Below are 17,843 nucleotides of genomic sequence, written 5' to 3' on the forward strand. Positions count from 1 at the left end.
GCCGGGGACTCCACATGTTGCACCTTGACCAGTGAACTCCCAGCCTCTCTTCAGGGACTCCAACCCTGTTACTTGGTTCCAAGCCTTGGCATTTCCCCATGATCGCTACAATCCTGGGTTTTCCTCTACAACTGAGGATTTACCTTCATGATTGGCCTCTCCTGACCATTCATAGTGTGGAGCCTCAGTGCTTTCCAGGACCACTTCATGTCTTCAAAAAAAGTACCAGGTGAGAGATTCTTACACATTACTAAGTTTGGCTGCCAATATGAGGTGCAATCTTGTCCCCTTCAGGACCACAGTTTCTGTGTGCAGAACCTGAGAGAACACTTCCTCAATTATTTTTTCCTCAATGCTTCTGGTATCTTATTAATCATAGTTATCTCTCAGCCAAAGCCAACAGCTCAATTGTCCCAGTGAAGCAAAGGTTTCACTGTAGTGGTGCTAGTCTCTTGTTAATCATAATTGATATTTCAGCCCCGCTGAGCAAACATCATATATTTGTAACTTAAAATATTACTTGAATGTCCTGGATAAAATCTTTGCAGAATTCTCAAAAACTTCCCTCTAAAATATATAACAAGCCAGGTTTCCATTCTCTACATTTTCTTCAGCATTATCTTTCAAATTACCACAGAACAGCTCATTAAGCTCTGAGTTGTCAATGGCTTTTTCCAGCCCAGCATCACAAAATATGTCACAACCTTTCCAGAAATGACATGGTCAGGTCTGCCACAATAATACCCCATTATAAAACGCCATGGCCAAAGCAACTTCGGAAGAAAAGGTTTATTTGACTTACATGTCTACATCACAATCCATCATTGAGGAAGTTTTGGCCAGGAACACAATAAGCCTGAAGACAGGAACTGAAACAGAGACCATGAAGGAATATTGCTTACTAAACTGCTCTCCAATATTTGTTTTGTTATACAACTCAGGACCACTGGCCCAGGAGTGGCATTGCTCACAGTGAGCTGGGCCCTCCCATACCAACCATTAATCAAGTAAATGCTCCATACTCTTTCACACAAGCCAATCTTTTTCTCAATTGAACTTTCTTCTTTTCAGATGACTAGCCTGTGTCAAGCTGACAAAGCACTAATGAACAAAATAAATTACTTTTTGAATCAGGTTAATACTTTTAATGTGATTCCTTTGTGACATTTGTAGGATATAAATTCTATGAAATGAAATAATTTTAATTTTCAAAATGATTTAATAATCATATATTGATTTGGATCATCAGTTCCAAGTATAAGCATGATTTTACATGAAACATGTGAATTACTATGCACAACTACACACACACAATGTAATTCTAATTTACATCCAAACAATTGTGTTTTTTTTCAAAATACATCCATGCTTGGTCATAAGACACAGACTTCCAGCAGAAGACATTTCCTTGTATTAAACTTATGATTCTTGGTTGGATTGAACGGGTTGGCCTGTCTAGGAAGTAGCTTTATGATGTTCATTAAACAAAGCCCATTGTCATCTTCCAAGTATCCAATTATTTTCTGTCCCATACATAATATCTGTCTTTTAATGTATTTATTTTTTGCATTTCTCTTTACCTTTCATACTTCTACCTTAGTCAAGTCTGTGTTACCTCTTGCACAAATTCTTAGAAAAGTTTGTGTACTTCTTATACATGCTGAGGCATATTAAACTTCCTAATCTACAAAAAATATAGTTTTGCCACATAACAGATGTACCAAAGACACTTCAACAGCTCCATATTTTCTATAGAACTAGATTGAAGTATAGATGGCATTCCTCACTTCGACAAAGTGACTTTAAGCTACCATTGAAGTATGAGTTGAACTGACATTTTCTTGGACACAGCTATGCTGTAATGCCACAGTGGTGATACAATTCTTTTTTTTCCAGGAATATCTCTTTCTAGTTCTGTCAATATTTTACTCACTTTTTAAGGTTAAGCTGAGATACCAATCCACAAGTGGGTGTAATTTTGCCATACTTTGAAATCCTACTGCTTTATTTATTGGACATCCATTATAACTCTTACTATAGTTTTCTTTGTAGTAAAATCTTTCATGTACCTGCCTTATCTCTTCCTTTCAAATCATAATTCTTGCCCTCCAGGAAATTAGCTTTTTACCTATCTTTTTATTTCCTGTAACAATCTCATATAGGAGAGATACCTGATAGACATTTGAACAGAATTTAAATTAGATACCTTGGAAAGTTATATCTACTTATTTCAATAATGTTCAATTTGTCAAAAAGTTTTTGAAGTCTTTTACAATTGTTTTTAAGTACCTGTGGGATTCTTTTAAATGCTTTTAGTGATGACAAATCATCACTAAAATTTGATTTTGGAAAATAGAATTCATTCTGAGCCACATTTAGTGAATAGTATGAATGTTTAATCTAGGGTGTATTTTTTAGTTACAATAAAAGGTGTGTGAAGTAATAAGACAGAACCTCTAGATGAGGCATGAACTGACATTTCCAAGTTTCCCAGATGCTTTCAACAATGACAACATTATTGTAATGAGTTTATAATATCCTAAATTTCCTACTTTAAAATATAGAGCACTCATTTGGTTGTGTACGTTTAGAAATATATGTAAGATCCACCTTGACTCACTCTTTGTAAATTCATTTCTTAATTTTTAAAATCAGGCTGTTATGTAAACCATTAAAATTTATTGTCAATTTCACTTGAGTACTATACTTTATAGATTCTAGTGAAAGAGAATTCTGCCTTCGATTTTGTACCAAACAAGACTCCCCAAAGTTAAATAAATGTTTATCTATGGTATTCTTCAATTTTGTAAAACAAAACAAATCTAGCTACTCTGGCTAGCTGTTCTTTAGATTGGGCTAGAAATGTAAGGGAATAAAGAATACATTACAGTAGATGTTAGTTGATTATAAAATTTTAGTTGTATCCAACTCTTTAGTAGTTGCTGTTTAGAATTCTGATTTGGCCATAATTTTTTGTGATAACATACTTGTTTTCTAGAAGTTCTGTGTAGCTCCTCTTGAATTATTCTGACTAATAGTACTATGTAAGGCGGTAATTCAAAATAATTGAATTTTGCTATTTGTATGGAGCACATAATGTGATTATATTAGTTGATTTACCCTACTTATTTTAAAATAAAAAGTCAATTATGCAGCTCCATCATGACCTTCAACATTCAGCTAATCGCCATTTTATTGTACACTGAGTGAAAATATTGTACAAGGAAGAAAAATACTTTTACTATGTGAAGCCAAATTCCCAACTCCTTTATACAGAGAATTGAAGCAAGTGTGTTCTTAGCTATGACCATTACTCTGTTCTATTTGTAAAACTTAAAATCTCTCAACATTTGGAGACAATATTGGCAAGTATTTGCTAAGATATGAAATACTTGTAGACTCTGGAAGATGTATCTATCTGTTCATGATTGCAACATTGCAGAACTTCAACACTGAATACTGAACTGTGACTCAAAAAGAACAGATTTTGCTTGAACATTCTTATCTCGATAGTCTTGATGTGGGCTAAAATTTCACCTTGCTAGCTTTTACAGCCATATTTTATTTATACATAAGTATTGTCATTTAATTCAGTGGTCTTTTACAATCTACATTTTATCATTCTGTGATAAGGGCGGATAAAGAGTAGAATGCATAGCAAGATAGATAACTGGTGAGGACACAATTTAGAGAAACAGTGATTCAGTGATTTGCACTGAATCCCTAAGGTTTACATTAGGAAGTTGACTATAACAATATTTATGTTAGCAACTGCTGAGTGTTCAAAGTAAATATTTAATGTGCTCCATTTATAATTTCATCTCTTGTTTGTGATGATGTGATTTTTAAGAAGTTCCACTTTCCATTTAATCCACAAAGCATTACAATTTTTAAATAATTTTATTTTCCATATACATTCATATCCTTTACAGGACCCAACAAACATTTGTTTATTTTAATTTCTGGGGGAATTTTATACCATTTTTAATTTTTTTCTTTTTATGCAAGGGAATTCCCTCTAAATTGGTACAGAAAAAATACCTGTGCTTTGGAATATAATTTGAATACAGATCTATCTATTTATCTTTACAGCATGCACAGTGTTTTTGGTATTTATCAGCATTACAAGCAATGGGAATCTATACTTTACTAAAATTCCATTTGTTGTTTCCACAGATTTCAGGAACCCTTACTGTGCCTTGGATTACAGGGTGTTCTAGGAAAAGAGCAGTAAGTAACCTTTGCTTTCAAGCAGCAAATGCATTGCCTCTCATATTCTTAGTGAAATGCCTTTGAAATGTTGATGATTTTTTATAGAACTAATAAAACTAACCTTTGATAAAACTGAATTATCTCAGAAAAATGTATTTCCAGCTCATTCTATTTAATCTGCAAAAACAGTATTAATTAAAATGCAGAAATCAATATACTGAGTATTCTGTGGCCAGGACTAGGTTTAAAAATAAATTTATGTCTTTATTTGCAAGTTTTTCATAATGCAGTTTATAACAAAGAAAAATCTAACAAAAAATTAACGAAAATAGATTTATAACTAAAGAAAACATTTAAAGCAACTCATAAAATCTTAGTTTCCTACTATTTAGTTGATCATACAGTTTAATCTTAAAGGATAATAAATATTACAAATATGCCTTACTGTTGTCTGAGGTTAGTGTCCTGCCTGATTTCTGTCCTCCCACCAGGTCCCACAGTTGTTTAGCCCCCAAAGAAATCATACAGAGGTCTATATTAATGATAAACTGATTGACCCATTAGCTCAGGCTTCTTATTAACTCTTATAACTTATATTAACCCATTCTTCTTATCTGTGTTAGTCACATGGCTCGGTACCTTTTTCAGCAAGATAATCACATCTTCCTTCTTCTGTGATTGGGACAGGATTGGGAAGGAATGTGCTTCCTCCTTCCCAGAATTCTCCTGTTTTCTTTGAATTGCCTCTATTTCTTGTCTGGTTGTCCAGCCTATACTTCCTGCCTGGCTACTGGCCAATCAGTGTTTATTTAAAATATAATTGACAGAATAGAGACCATGGTCCCACACCACTTCTCTCTCTCTCAAAAAAAAAAAAAACCAAGAATATCCATTACCCATCTTTTGGGAATGTGAGCAAAGTATTCCTGGCTCCTTGCTGCTTGTTTGGGGGTGCTGATAATCTTATGGGGACCTAAAGAAAATTTAGAATTATGATCAAGTCCTGACTGGAGTATCCTGTGAATCTTGATTATCTCAGGCAAAATCTTGACTCTGTTCTGGATGTAGAACTCTGACATCTGGGCCATCTGTTCCTACTGGAGATTTTTCAGGTGGTCTTCCTTGATCAAACCTGATTTTTCTTAACTCAGAATGAATCCACAGCCTCTCATTTCCTGTGGAAACAAAAGCAAAATTTCTTCTCCAAAGTAACATACCTTTTGACTTCGATTTTGAAGTCAAGGTATTTTCAAAATACCTATCTTGGATTAATTCAGCAGCATTCATAAGCAAATATCTTTTAGCAGCTGTTACTCCTTCCTCAGCATTCAAACAATTCAAAGACAGCATAATAACATACGGTATTAAGATTCTCTGTTTAATTTTCATCTTTTCGTGACTTTATTTTAATCTCTATTTCTTTTATTTTTACTTTTACTTTTTGAGACAGGTTCTCTGTATATCTTTGGTTGTCCTGAAACTCTCTCTGTAGACCAGGCTGTCTTTAAACTCACAGAGATCCACCCACCTATGCCTCCCAAGTGCTGGGATTAAAGGTGTATGCCACCACACCTTGAATTGACAGAGGTCTGTCTGCCTCTGTCTCCTAAGTATTGAGATTAAAGCTATGTGCTACCACAACTTGAACTCACAGAGGTCTGTCCACCTTTGCCTCCCAGGCATTGGGATTAAAAGCATGTGCCACCGGGCCTTGAATTCACAGAGGTCTGCCTGCCTCTGTCTCCAAAGTGTTGGGATTAAAGGCGTGTGCCATACCCAACTACTCTCTTTCTTTTTTTCTTATTTTAAGGACTTTAACCTTTTTCATTTCTCTCCCAAGCCTGCATATATTCTTAACACACTGAAAACCATTTAGAGGGTTTCTTCATCTTTGACTCTCTCTTACTGTATATATCTCTTTTTTTCTGACCGCATGAGTCTTTAATTTGCTAAGCAATGTGGGTAGGATTAAAGCCTTGGCTTTGACGGCTGGATCCAGCTCATTCCTTAGCTTTCTTAGACTTCAGCCTCATGGATGAGGTACTGGCCAGAACTATGTTTTTTGCTACAACTCTATGGCGTTTCAAGGTCCCTGTCATAAACAGAAAGCATGTGGTCAGTTTTTCAACACCATTTAAGTGTTTCATGGCAGGACCTTTTTAAAGAGCTGCAAGGTTTTGCAGCTAAAGCTGAATCAGGAAGCCTCTCTTAAATGAGAGTGCTTGCTTGCCTCTAGAAAGCAGAGCAGACCCGAGAAATTGCTGCTACCAGGAAGCCATGCTTTACTCTATTCTTTTCTGTCTAGAATTACTTCACAAGCTCTGTCAGGCTTTATGTGGATACAGTTGTTCATGTGGGCATCATTTGTTTATTGTCTGTGGTTTTTTTCCTGCCTGGTTTCTGTCCTCTCACTATGTCCCACAGCCGTTCAGCCCCAAAGAAATCACACAGAGGTCTATATTAATGATAAACTGATTGGCCCATTAGCTCAGGCTTCTTATTAACTCTTATAACTTATATTAACCCATTCTTCTTATCTGTGTTAGCCACATGGCTCAGTACCTTTTTCAGCGAGGCAATCACATCTTTCTTCTTCTGTGATTGGAACAGGACTGGGGAGGAGTGGGCTTCCTCCTCCCTAGAATTCTCCTGTTCCCCTTGACCCGCCTCTGCTTCCTGTCTGGTTGTCCCACATATATTTCCTGCCTGGCTACTGGCCAATCAGCATTTATTTAAAATATAATTGACAGACTACAGACCATGATCCAACACCACCTTACCACTGACTACAATTCAGTATTTAGAAGGAATTTGTAACTGATGTTTATAACTACTCTGGGCTTGGAACTATAATATTAAAAATCATCAAGATGTGTTTTCTTATAGACTCACTGTAGGACCCATAAAACTATATTTAATCAAGTACCAAGAATGCTTAGTTGTAACTAGCACACTGAAAACTATTAAACCATAAAAAAGAGATAAATAGACATTTAGAAATGTAACTGAAGTTACAAATGATTGATGAATTTGAGGACAAATGAAATTAGAGCTAGGACTTCAGATTTGGGACAAGACTGTCCAGATGCTTTACTTCCTTCTCTTCCCCATAAAGAGACACAATGCTGACAGTAATGTAAGAGATTTCAGAAAAGTGGAAAGAAGGTGACAGGGTTGTAGAATCCAGGGCATGGAGGAACCATAATGTACTTGTCATTTACTTAACAGTAAAAAGGCACCCGATTTAAATGACATATAACATTCAAACTAGCAATAGAAAAAAAGCACCAATACCCTCACCTTACTCCAAGGGTTCCACAAATAAGTTTGGTAACTTGTCAAGGACTATTACATGGAAAGAAACTCTTACTGACAGTTTGCAGTCACAGAAGTGCTCGCCTTCCTAACTGGGGCAGACCTCTCCTTCTCTCCCAGAGACACCTAGCTGGAAAGCTAACAGAGGACACTCAACAGACTTGCTTCGGGAGCCTTTCTTTGTGTCCTATATACTACACAGTTCTGTATTCCATGTATCAAACAAGGTTGATAGACAGCTTCATCAAGAAGAATCAAGTCACAACAGGAACTCCCTGAAATATGGTGAATCCATTTTGCTTTCTACTGATATGGGTCTATTGAGTGGCATTAGTAGAAAAGACAGCCTCACAAGTGCCTGAGTCTCCATTGCTTTGGGGGGGGCATTAACAAGATTAGTGGAAGCAGCAATGGTGTCAGATCACATGAAAATAGCATCAAAGAACATATTGAAATCAAAGAATCGCTGAAACTATAAGTCTCTTAAGCTTCCAGATTATAAGAACACGGAAGTTCCAGAGATGTCTCAAGACAGGCAAAAGGTTACTTGAAGTCAACCTTGAGGCAATGTTTGAGGTAAAGGTACAGACGACTTTGAGAAACCTAACGGTGCTGTTTTTGAAAGTTTTCTTAAGGAATGGTAAATGTTGCACCACAAGAAGTAGACCTTAGGTCAGTCAACATGACCATATTAGGTTAAAACACACTGTGCTCTCTATGGTTTGGGGCTAAGGCAGATGTTTGCAAAGTTCCAACCACATCTCCGGTTAAGGGGTGAGTGGAAATTTACACAGAACAAAGGTCCTAGATAATATATGACTTATCAGCATGACAGTGGTCGGCCTGTTCTGGGGGTAGGGGGGCAACAGGGAAACTGAGTGTATTCTTGCCCTGCTAAAGGTTTGGAACTTGGTTGCCTGGAAGACTTGTTTCTAGAGGCATTGGGCTCCCCAATCTTGTGATGTGATAAACTTGTATAAACCTTCAGAATTTCTATGCCGAACCTCAGTGAATGGGTATCTATTAAAGTAAAAGATAAGCCTGAAAGCCTAGGAAGATAATGGTCAGAAAGTCCAGGGCCTGGTGGAAATTCCTCAGTAGACAGAAAAACAGGAATGTTGCGACATGAGCGATAAAAAGCAATTTACTGACACAAACACGGAGGTGAGTCAGATGTTGGTATTATCAGACAAACAAGTTAGAACACAGATTGTGGAAAAACTTCAGTAAGCAGGTACAGATTATCTTCAAAAACAGGAAAGGAATGGTGGGGGGCTAGCTGAGTTAGCTTGCTTGACATGCACTGGGCACTGGCTTCAATCCCTCTACTTAATAAAATAATCTAAAGAAAGCATTAGACATTATCATAATGAAATAAATAAAAGTATAGTACTGAAAAATACATCTATAAACAATTTTGTAGTTGGCTCAGTATTGGCATGGAAATAAAAGGATATATACTAAGTGAACTTGAGTGCAGATAAGTAGAATTTAAGACAACGAAAAAATGAAAACTTCAGAAGATAGGCTGAAATTATTGAGTGAATTAATAATGCAACTTAATTATACCCCAATAAATCTTTAACTAATATTCTATTCAGTTACTGGTACACCTGGGTCTTTTAGTATACTTTGAAAACTCTAAATCTCATGAAATTTAAATGCAGTCATAGTACATGTAATAATAATGTAGCTCCAAAATGGCTTGTGAAGTAAACATAAATTATACATTGGATATCAAAGATCTAGTGTGGTAAGTAAGGCAGAAATATCTAAATAATTTTTATGATGATTTTGATAAATTGCAAAAATACAGCACAAGATACTATGACTTAAAGAATGTGTGTAAACAGGGTATGTGTCTCCCTGGTAAACCATTTCTTTAACATGCTCTAAGACCTTTCCTCCATCTTTGGTATCTTTGAATAGTTTAAGTGCACAATGAAGTATTATAAAAATAGGCACAGCATGCTTCCAGAACTTACAAATTTTAGGTATTTTAAATAACTTTACTTTTAAAGGAAATTATTACACTTACATTTTGCAATATAGTTTTTATAAACTTGTACATTGAAGAGAGTTAGCTTATCCATCTCATATTTATCATTCTTGGCTTTGTTTGTTTCAGAGTTGCAAATTAGATTTTAGAGCTTGCAAAGACTGTAGGCAAATGCCTATGTACTTTGCTGGCCATTTTTTTCTGAGGCGATAGCATCTACAGTCTATTCTCTAAGTAAATTATATATATTACAATTTTTGAAACTGTACATAGTTAAATGATCTTGGGCCTGCAAGATGACTCAGCAGATAAAGATACTTACTGACGTGTTTGAGCATTTAAATTTGATTCCTAAGACCCACTTTGTGGAAAAAGAGAAGCTACTACTACAGATTGTTCACACAAAGTCTATTGCATGCCCAATCCTGACATATAATAGTTGTATTTTAAGTAATCTTTATTACATATTCTTGCCTTTGTGAGACTTCTTTCACATATACATTTGTTCACTGGATGATACCCCATAGTTTCCTTGCCCTTTCTTCATCCTTTGCTAATATTTCTTTCCTTTTTATCCATGTACTGCATAATTTAAACTCATGTCTCCAAGTTCATGGACCCTTTCTTCTGCTTAGGACTGCAGATTAACCATTCTGTTAATTTTTTAGTTCTTTTATTACATTACTACTCTCCTTAACTTCTAGTAGCTAGAATCTAGTTGATGCTTCTTCATCACATTCATCTTGCTAATGTTTTCCTTTTAGTCATACATCATGTTCCTGGTTCAAATTCAGAAGTCACCTATGAATTTTGTAATGTATTGAGCTTCTTTTCCAGGTAATTCATAGCCTTCATTTCTTTAGGTTTTCTTTCTGGAGATTAGTTTGATTTATTTTTCTTTTTCTTGTTGTAATGATCTTTATACATTTTGATTTGTGTCTGCATTTGGAAAAACAGCCCTCTCCTCTTTGTAGACCAACTTGAATGACCCATCTTTATCTGCAGACCTGGCTAAAGACTCCAGGTGTTTGTTATCTTTCCCATTGCACAGAGCTGTTTCTCCAAAAGCTGATAATTTGTGTCTTCTGCTCTCTGACTGTGTCACATTGTCACAGAACTTTTCTAGGAGAGATTCGAATAAATGTTCATTTACCCTATATAGGGCACCACCAACAAAGCTAAGTATGATTCCACTAAAATCTAACTTGTGTTCCATGCTATGTCAGAAATATAGAAGAATGTGTTTGTGTTTTTCTCCAATGTCGGAATTTATTGAACTAAAATAATTTCATAAGACTTGGCAGTTTCAATGTCAACTACTTGCCAGACATTCCCAATTGGTAACCCTCATGAAAAGAACATAGGTTCTTCTGTCCTAATATTAATTAATAATATTTACTTTCAGGTCACACATTACATACCATACAGCAAATGTAATCTATCCATCTGTCTGTCTCTGTCTGTCTACGTGAGAATGTATGAACATTGCACAATGACTACAGTGTTCAAAGGAGCAAGGAATTTTGAAGAGGACTGAGAAGCTGATGTTGAGAAACAAGCGGAGATGTGCAAGTCTCTGAGTAGATAAGATAATAAACCAGAAAGGACCTGCAGGGAAGGATTTTCTGATATGAGTCAGGCAGCTGCACGTCAAAGGTTAGAGGGGCAAACTGCTGACTTAAGTGTAGTTAGCTACAGAGGTGAAAGGGCAGAGACACTGGGATGAATGGAAGGTATGTCCAGATGGATGAGCAAGAGGAACTGCAGACAGCAACAAGGGCTGCAACATTTTTAAGTGTATCTCACTTAGATTAAATTATTTTGACCTATTTTGTAAACCAGCATTGATATAAGGTAGCACCTTCCTGGGGTAGCCCCCTTCCCCAAATTTGGGAGAGCAAGGGTTAGATTAAAGGACAAGGCAGGGAGAAGAGGGGAGAAATACATTTTCTGAAATTTAGCCTCCCTACCAATCTTCTGGATTTCCAGCCTAATAGGAGAATCTTGGTTGTGATGTTACATATGATGAAGGATAGCTGCCTACTGTAGTAAGGAGACAGTTTATAGTAATTTTGGCATTAGGATTTTCTAATTATGAGGAACCCTTTGGAAGATAAGAATCCCCTCTCCTTCCAAAATGGCAATGTGATTGTGGATAATATGAAAGGTTTATGTGTAGATGCTTTATTGGTAATCCCTTTGCTAGGGTTATACCAGGTTAGTGCAAGAAGTTCAAAGGTTAGGTTGTAAAATGATTCCATGTAGGAGGGACCCCAACTCCAGAACTGAGACTGAGATAACCATAGTGTACCCTGCTAAGTGGTTCATGTATTTTGGTTATGATCCCATCTATAAACTGTGTAGAAACTAGAGCAGGTAGAGTCAGAAACATTATGAAAATGCTTAAGGATATTGCCTAATACCTCAGAGGAATCATGAGAAGTGCTTTTTTAGGGGAGTGGGTGGAGCAGGGCTGGGGTACAGGGAGAGGAAGAAAGGAGAAATATAGTTGTGTTTAGGGAAAGACATCTATATAGGGATATGACAAGAGTTTGTAAGAGAGTGGCTTGTATAGCTTGGAGTCAAAAGTGGGATATCATCGAGACTGGCTGGTGGATTGAGAGAGACTATAGATAATGAAACAGATGTAAAGATGGAAACCTAAGGAACCTCCACCATTTAGGAGCATTGTCTCTTGGATCAGGAGATCAATAACTACTAGAACCCATGGACAGGAAGCTCATTCTATGGATTGGAAAAGTACTCAACTACTCACGTATCAGAAGTCACAATGAATAGGATGTTGGATATTTTCAAAGGCCTTTTCTGCATCTAAAGAGATGATTATGTGGTCTGTACTTTAGCCTGTTTATGCGATGGATTAGATATATTGTTGCATCATTCCTGCATTTTGAGATGAAGCCGACTTGATCATGGTAGATGATCTTTTATCATGGTGGAAGATGTTCTTGGATTCAGTTTGCAAGCATTTTACTGAGAATTTCTGTAACTATGTTCATCAGAGATCTTGCTCTATAATTTTATTTTTTGTTGAGTCTTTGGTTTTGGTATTAGGATAATACTAGATTATAAAAAGAATTTGGAAATACTATTTTAATTTCTAGTTTATGGAATATTCTGAGGAGTATTGCTGTTAGTTTTTCTTTGAAGGGCTGAAATAATTCTGTGTTGTACTCATTGGCCATGGACGTTTTTTAATTGGGAATGTTTTATTAATGTTTTTATCTCTATCATTGTTATGAATCTTTTTAGATTTTGTTCACTTTTATTTAACTTTGGTAGGTCATACACATCTAGAAATTTGCCCATTTCTTGGAAATTTTCCAGTTTTGTGGAATATAATTTTTTAAAGCATGCCATTGTGATTTTTCTAAATTTTCTCAGTGTCTGTTGTACTTTTCGTCTCTAATGGTATTCATTTGGATCCTCTTTTTTTGAATTTGTCAAAAAATCTTGTCAATCTTGTCAGTCCTTTTAAAGAATCAACTCTTTCATTGGTTCATTTTATTTTGTTTTACTATTTCACTAATTAAAGCCCTAGGTTTGATTTTTCACATATACTGATTCTGGTGTTTTTTTTCATGCTGCTGATTCTGTATAGTTTTCAAGTGTATTGTTATTAATGTGTGATCTCTTCAGGGTTTTTTGTGTAGTAGTATGTAAACTTTAGTGCTATATAAACTTCGTTCCTAGGACTGCCTTCATTGTGTCCCATAGGTTTCAATAGGTTGTGTTTTCAGTTTCATTCTGTTCTAGGAAGAATTTTTCTTCTTATATTTTCCCTTGATCCAATTTTCATTTAGTTGTATGTTGTGTAGTTTCCAGGAGATTGTGTGGGTTTTTGTCATTGTTGGTAACATCCCACCTTAATCCATGGTAGTCAGATAGGAGACAGGATGCTATTTCAGTTTTTCTGTATTTGTTGAGACTCTTTTCCTGTCACTTTTTTGTGTCTGTCACATTTTTATGTGGTCACGTTCAACAAAAATTCCATGGACTGCTAAAAGAAAGTATATTCTTGGGTGTTTGGGTTTTGTGCAGATATCTGTTAGGTCTATTTGACTTATGATGTCTCTGCCTCCAGAGGTTCTCTAGTTTTTTTCCTGGATGACCTGTCTTTTGATGAGAACAAAGTCACCCACTATTACTGCACTAGGGTTAATATATGATTTTAGATCTAACAGTGTTTGTCTGAGCTGGCAGCTATGGTCTTTCAGAACTTGCAGTATGTCAGTCCAAGCCCTTCTACCTTTCAATGTGTCATTCAAAAGTCAGGTATTGGAGTGGGAAAGAAGGCTCAGCATATAAATGCATTGCCTTTTCTCCCAACGGACCCAAGTGTTATTCCCAGGACTCGTGTAGTTCATCAAAGTCTGTAACTCCACTTCCATTTAATCCAGGTCCCTAATCTGGACCCCACAGGCACCAGACACACATATGGTGTTACAAAGATAAGTGCAGGCAACATTCATACAAATAAAAGTTATTCTTTTTTTAAAGCCTGTTATTCTGATAGGCCTGCTTTTATATGTGATTTTGTTTCTCTTTCACAGCTTTCAATATCCTTTATTCTTTACATTGGTGTTTTAATTATTGTGTTCTACGGGGAGTTTCTTTCTTGGTTCTGTCTATTTGGTGTTCTGGGTGCCTTTTGCACCTTGATGGGCATCTCTTTCCTTAAATTTGAGAAATCTTCATTTGTGATTTTGTTGAAAAATATTCTTTATGCCTTTGACCTGGTTTTCTTCTTCCTCTAGTCCTATTATTCACAGATTGGGTGTTTTCATAGTGTCCCAGATTTCTGACTCTTTTGTTCCTCTCTTTTATTATTGTTATTATTTAACGTTCTCTTTGACTGAAGTTTCCATTTCTTCTATCTTGTCTTCAGTGTCTGAGATTGTCACTCCCATCTCTGCTCTGTGGGTGAGGCTTACCTCTGAGGTTTTTGTTTGACTTACTGAATCTTTCATGTAAAGCTTTATTGCACTTTGGCTTTTCTTCAGTGATTGATTTGTTTAATTCTGTTTCTGTACAGTGAATTGTTATTGTTTCACTCGACAATATTTTTCAGTCTTCATTCTGGTATTTATTCATATCCTCTTTAAACTCATTGAAAATATTTACAATTCATGTAAGTCCTTGTCTTGTATATTAGCTAAATTGCTTTTCTCAAGGATTATCATAATTAGGGTGTTGGTTTCACGAGGAATCATATTGTCTTTGTTTTTTATGTTTTTGTTTTTGCAGTAGCTCTAAGCATCTGTAGGTGATTTTGTGGTATTTCGTGCTATGCCTATCTTCTCTCCCCTTTGTTGTGTGAGTTATGCACCAGCTGGATGATGCTTGGTTTTCAATCGTGTGAACACTCTGAGTTCTGGGTTGGGCCTCCAGTAATCACAGGATGGAATGATGGATGGGGTGGTTTATTAGGCAGACAGATAGGAGCAGAGAAGGAGACTGGTTCTGGGAATCTCTAATGATGATTGTGGGGCTCCACTCAGTCCGAGTCCATGGACTGGCTCTGCAAGTTCCTACTTGGATTTCTAGTTCAGAATTTGCTCCACACAGTCCCAGGTCTGCACCAATAAATGGGTAGTTTAGTTAGTGCCACATGGCAGGGAAATGGAGTGTGGTGGCTTGGGGTAATCAGTCAGAAGTGCAAGACAAGGAGGAAGAAGAATGCAGTTCTGAAAGGGTAGGAAAGGAAGCTGGCTTGGGGAGGGGCCGGGGCTCAAAGCACAAAAGAAGAAGGAGGGTCAGCATGGTCAGCAGGGCCAAAGTCAACCAAGGGTCTCTTGGAATGAGTACATTTTTCCAAAACAACATGTTTTTCATTTAGTAGCAGGATGTGGAAGGTGGTAAAGATTGACAGAGAAAAGGTCAGTGACAGAGGAAGAAGAAAGCCTGCATGTAAGGAACCGCAGACAAATTCCAATAGCTCTATATGAAGTTCTCTAAACCTGTAAGAACGTTAAAACCAAAGGCACCACTTTTAGGTCACTGGAATCCTGTTATCCATTTTGTTTGTGGCCAGATAGTGCACTCAAAGAAAATCAGTTTGTGGTTTCTCCCACATGATAAAATGCTTTGAGGTTATGCAAAAGGCAGCAAAGCGAAGAATCTTTTATTAGGTGAGATTTGGTGGTACTCATTAAGAAGTCTGGTGAGTTAAACGGGTCCAGAAGAAAGGGTACAAAGGAGAAAAGTATCCGTGTCCCTCAGCTTCCCTTCTAGATTTGTGGCCAGGCTACTTACTGCCAGTTAATTAAAACCAAGCATTGGTGTCCCTGGACTCAACAGGCCTTGTTGAGAAAACAACTCCAAGGCTGGAGTAACCCCTGACCTGTATTTAAGATTTCTGAAACAGATAGACGAGGAGTCCTGGATACTAAAAGGACATCTGGTAGATGCAAAGACAACAGTGAAAAATGGCAGAGATTTAGCAGCCCCTCAGAGCAATCCACCTCAATAATACCTACCTCAAGCTTGAGCACCAAAATGTTAGATTGTAGAAGAGAAGCAAGCAGAGTGCAGTTCAAGGGAGGCGTGGAGGCATAGTTGCTCTTTAGGTGAAGGGTTTTTAGATCTGGCAGCACAGCAGGATCTAAAGCAAAGTGTCAGCCCACCTTGACAAAGAAAAGTATTCTTTTAAGGTTCCATAGTGGTGGGAGATAGTGGAACATGCTGACCCACAACGAAGTAGATAAACTTCCCTTGCCATTACCAAATTAGGTTGAAAGGCCCCACGTGTTCTGCTGTTGGGTTGGGTCAGGTGCCTGGAAAGTCCTTAGCATAATTTTGGATAAAATTTCAGATGGAGACTCTTCCAGAACAGTTAACTTGATTAACAGTTAACCTGTGGGACACGGCATGTGGGGTCTGTGGGTCTGGCTAGCACATGACTTGCAAGCTAGGATAGTGCTCAGGCTTCTTATGACCCAGGCTAGAGAAGTGGTGTGCATTCTTGTCCTGCTGAAATCCGGCTCTGTTCAAAGCTTTGTTATCTGGAAGGCATTGTTTTCTAGGAGGGACAAGCTTCCTGCCTATGTGAAGTGACTATGCAACATGGTAGTTCTATTTAATTTATTGAAGAGCCAGAATGACTGGTTTTGATTAGCATTTTCTTAATGATTAGTGATAGCTAGCTTTCTTTTTTGGTAAAAATGTATTGTAGTATGACTTTTTTCAGTGGATATACCATGATCTCATCACCATATTGGAGTAGAGACTAGGCCTGGTAACCATGACAACTAATTGAGCTAAACAATGTAGTGATAGGTCTGTGGTAATAATGGAGTTGTTATCACTCCTTAGAAGAAGGAGGTGGGGGTAGGGTTACAAGACCTTCACCTGAGATTCTGTCCAGTCTACCCTTCTACTGCTTGCCAGCTGCTAGGAATCTTGAGAGGCACTAGAGTAGATAGGAAGTGGAAAGTTTGCCGAATGGAGGGTTCTATGATTCATCTTACATGAAGTCGTCATCTATAATGAAATGAGCCTCTGTAGAGATGCAGGTATTTAGGGGTCACTTAGGGTCTTTTAAGTTACTCTTCACCCATTTTCACTACTAGTCTTATTAGTTCACCAGGGTTTGACTTTGCTAAAATCCTAAGTCTTATATATCCTTGAAACCTTGTCTGAAGTACATAGATGTCTATTTACTTCTCCCTAGATAAGAGTATGCAGCAATTTCCTGGTCACTTGTACACCTTCTTTAAAATATCTTTTAAGATCACTTGCTCTTGAAAATTAATTTAGTTTTTGCTTTTGATTTGTTTTAGTTCTTTAAAATTATCTGCATATTAATCACTTGTCATGTGTTTGCATATTTTACAGCATCTCATCATTCAGTGATTTTTTTTCTTTCTTGTTAAGAGCTTTATTTTTATTTAACAGCATTTTAAAGCTATTTCTTTTGGTGCTAGTGCTTTTGAGGCAATAGTCCAAAAGTTACGCCATGAGAAATGTTCTGAAGCTCTCCCATGGTTCCTTTTAATAATTTCACAGATTTTCCTACTCTAATCCTTGGAAAAAAATAGTGGAAGAAACAGGACAAGTGTTTATGTTGATTTTGCAAATGAAAAAAACCGAAGTCATAATGGCAAAGATATTGTATACATTTTACATGATTGAACTGAGTAAGAATTCAGGTTATTTCTTATTTACATTGTACAATCTTACTGGTTTTCCTTGTAGTATAATCAGGAAAAGGGAAAAGCTACAGTCTCTTTTGAGCATGAGTCTCTGTATCTTATTTTCTTTTTTGTAGAAACATGTTTAGTTTTAATTTTTGTTC

At 36.7% G+C, this 17,843-nt stretch overlaps 1 protein-coding gene across 1 annotated transcript in view; it reads left to right on the plus strand.

Moving 5' to 3' along the window:
* The window catches only part of Hdx (highly divergent homeobox), a 123,541-nt gene that overhangs the window by 36,154 nt on the left and 69,544 nt on the right, over positions 1-17,843 (plus strand). The window contains exon 4 of the mRNA XM_048418029.3: positions 4,177-4,230. Coding sequence (XP_048273986.1) covers positions 4,177-4,230 — 54 coding nt within the window. The remainder of the gene's footprint in view (positions 1-4,176; positions 4,231-17,843) is intronic.

Source organism: Myodes glareolus, chromosome X, assembly GCF_982192425.1.
Source record: "Myodes glareolus chromosome X, mMyoGla1.1, whole genome shotgun sequence".
Classification (NCBI taxonomy): Eukaryota; Metazoa; Chordata; class Mammalia; order Rodentia; family Cricetidae; genus Myodes; species Myodes glareolus.